At 40.7% G+C, this 2,718-nt stretch overlaps 1 protein-coding gene across 1 annotated transcript in view; it reads left to right on the plus strand.

The window, feature by feature from the left end:
- LOC106877941 (rhotekin) overlaps nt 1-2,663 on the plus strand; it is a 135,905-nt gene extending 133,242 nt beyond the window's left edge. Inside the window, exon 15 of the mRNA XM_052973016.1 lies at nt 2,506-2,663. Within this exon, the coding sequence (XP_052828976.1) occupies nt 2,506-2,663 (158 nt within the window). The remainder of the gene's footprint in view (nt 1-2,505) is intronic.
- The last annotated feature ends 55 nt before the right edge of the window (nt 2,664-2,718 follow it).

The following is a 2,718-nucleotide window of genomic DNA, read 5'->3' on the forward strand; positions in this document are numbered from 1 at the left end:
CCTTGCCACAACTCTCTTGTCCAAACAGCTCTTGATATTGTCCATCCAATGCGTTCTTTGCTTGTCTTTTGATCTATTGTCCTCTGCTCTTCCTTCCATGATAATGTCTTCCAAACGTCTTCGAATATGGCCATCATAGACGGAGCTTTTGATCTTCACAATGTCCAAGAGTTGTCCCCTTTCACCTATTTGCTGTAACACCCTTTCATTTGTCCGATGACCCTTCCAATGGACTCGTAACACTCTCCTATACACTCACATTTCGAATACATGGATTATGTTCTCTTCAAATTTCTTCCGAGTTCGTTCTTCGAAACCATATTAGCCATTATAAACATTATTTTGAGACGGTAAACATCGAAATAAATTCACCGCCGAACACGAACCACGAATCTGTCGATTATTAGATTATTAGAACTACTGTAAGCAATATGTGTTTCTTTTTGTGGGATCCGGGGGGTGGGGGCAGTAAACGGAAGGGCCGCTAGTGCATTCAGGATATAACAGCGTGAAGGGGAGAAGCTTGCTTCAGCAAACAGCTGGTACTCATTTATAGCTGAGTAGACGGGAGAAATGTGTGAAATGATGCCTCTTACACATGCACACAACGCGCAACCAGAACTAGGAATTGAACGCGTAACCTTGGGATCACAAACCGAAGTCTCTAACCACTGATCCACGCGCCTTCACGTTTTTAAAATGTAAGTATTGTAACAGATGTAACGGTGCGTAGCGCAGTGATCAATGATTCTTTCCAGGTCGAGCCGTTACTTCTCCGCATTGAGAAGTCACAGCTCCAGTACGACGAGCATGTGATTAGAATTCCGCAGGAAAGAATCGCAGGACGTTCTTCAAGCTGAGCCAACTGGCAGGAGACCTAGGGTAGGCCAAAAATGAGATGGTTGGATAATATCCATCGTCTCAGTTGGTCACGTTTGGAAATCTTGGCGGAAACTGTAATGATAGTTCCTTCTGATGGGAACTTATAAAGGCGGTGTTTGAGGACTCAACCCAGACAACCCTTCCAGGAACAGTGTGCGGAGAAGATGGAGGAATGGAAAGAAAAGCACGACCTCTCTAAACATAGCAATTCCTTGACAGTTTTCTCCCCTTGTGAGCATATAACGCCCTTAAGAGAGCGCTACTATCCAGGTTAAGAACCAATAATATCTGTGTACCCGATGTCTTGTTTATGTGCAAGAAAACATTATTTCTGCGTTTATTTCTTTCAACCATAACCAGATCTTGGCGCTGATTTCTATAAAGTGAGACGTTCGGTTTGTGTCGAAGACTTTCAGTGTTTTGTAAGGTATATTCGGTTGCACCATCAACGCTTGCACACTCGACTGCATCCATAACCAGTTGCTGCACACACACTAAAATTTATCAAATATTCCATTGGCGTCTCTCGTCTGCGTCCTTCGTGTTTATGTGGTACATTCCTTCAGCTGTCTAACATAATAAAATGTCTTCTTTCTGCTTTCTCGCAAATGCTATTAATAAGTATTCGCTTTCGGCAAATACTTTCTAGAGTATTCTTGTTCTGCTTCGTTCCCTTTCGTAACCATTCGTTACATTCCGCAAGTTTTCGTTTACTGTTTTATTTTATCATTTAAGTGTTCAGATGCGTTCCATTTATTCATTTCCAGTGTTTTTTGTTGAATTTGTCCGTTAGAGACCGCATCAGATTCACCTAGATTGGTAAGATCGGTGAAGATCAGTGCTTTGCAACCTTTTTGTTCTTTTTTACTTGCGGTACACTAATATTCTTTTCAAAATTCGGTGGCACACCTGAACTAAAAATATAACTAAAAGTATTGAGGAAAAAAATTATATTCAGGTTACACTGCGGCACACCTAGCATAGTCTCGTGGCATTCCAGTGTGCCGCAGCATACCGGCTGCGGTGCACTGCTGTAGATTTAACTTTTGAAGGTTGACTGCGTCTGAAGAAATAGATAGATTAGATAGATAGATAGACAGACAATTAGATAGATAATAGATTGATAGATATCTTTTTATTATGGCCACACAGGGCTAAATACAGAAAGTGGGCAAAATACAATGTAGAGCTTTTCTTTTGGGGGGCAAAGAAAAAAAAGAAAGAAAAAAGAAGGAAGGGGGGGTAGAATTTCGATCAAAAGGGATCGTGAAAAAAAAAATGGGGAAAGCCGATCAATAGGGATCGTGTATTACAGTCAATGTAAAAGGGGGGAACAGATTAGGCTTATCCGTGGAGAGAAAAGCCTACGGAAAAGACCACTGTCACCTCAGGCTTTTTCTAAAAAAGGTACATGAAAGTAAGTACCTTTTCTCTCTTTTTCTTACAATTTTATGCTTAAACTGGTGTCGTCTTTCGTACTTACCATTCTTCCTACGTTTACCCATTTTTTAAATTGAAACATTCATTAAAAAAAAAAAAAATGGGTAAATTTCTTCACGGCAAAATGGTCGCTCGAGCTTCTGTCTCTATTTGACTATAGTTTTTTTCCTATGACGCTATCAGAGAACATGAGGCATGAACCACCGTCTTCATATTACCGTCTTTATATTTGTGTAACATTTCTGCTTCGAAGCTGTATTCAGAAGCGTCAGAAGCTACAACAATCTCCGCTGCAGGATCGAAATGAGCCAGCGTCAAATCCGACATCAATATTTTTCTAATATCGTCAAACGCCTTTTGACAATTATTTGCCAGCCGTGATTTTGTTCGGGGGCT

Source organism: Octopus bimaculoides, chromosome 14 (assembly GCF_001194135.2).
Source record: "Octopus bimaculoides isolate UCB-OBI-ISO-001 chromosome 14, ASM119413v2, whole genome shotgun sequence".
In the NCBI taxonomy this organism is placed as follows: Eukaryota; Metazoa; Mollusca; class Cephalopoda; order Octopoda; family Octopodidae; genus Octopus; species Octopus bimaculoides.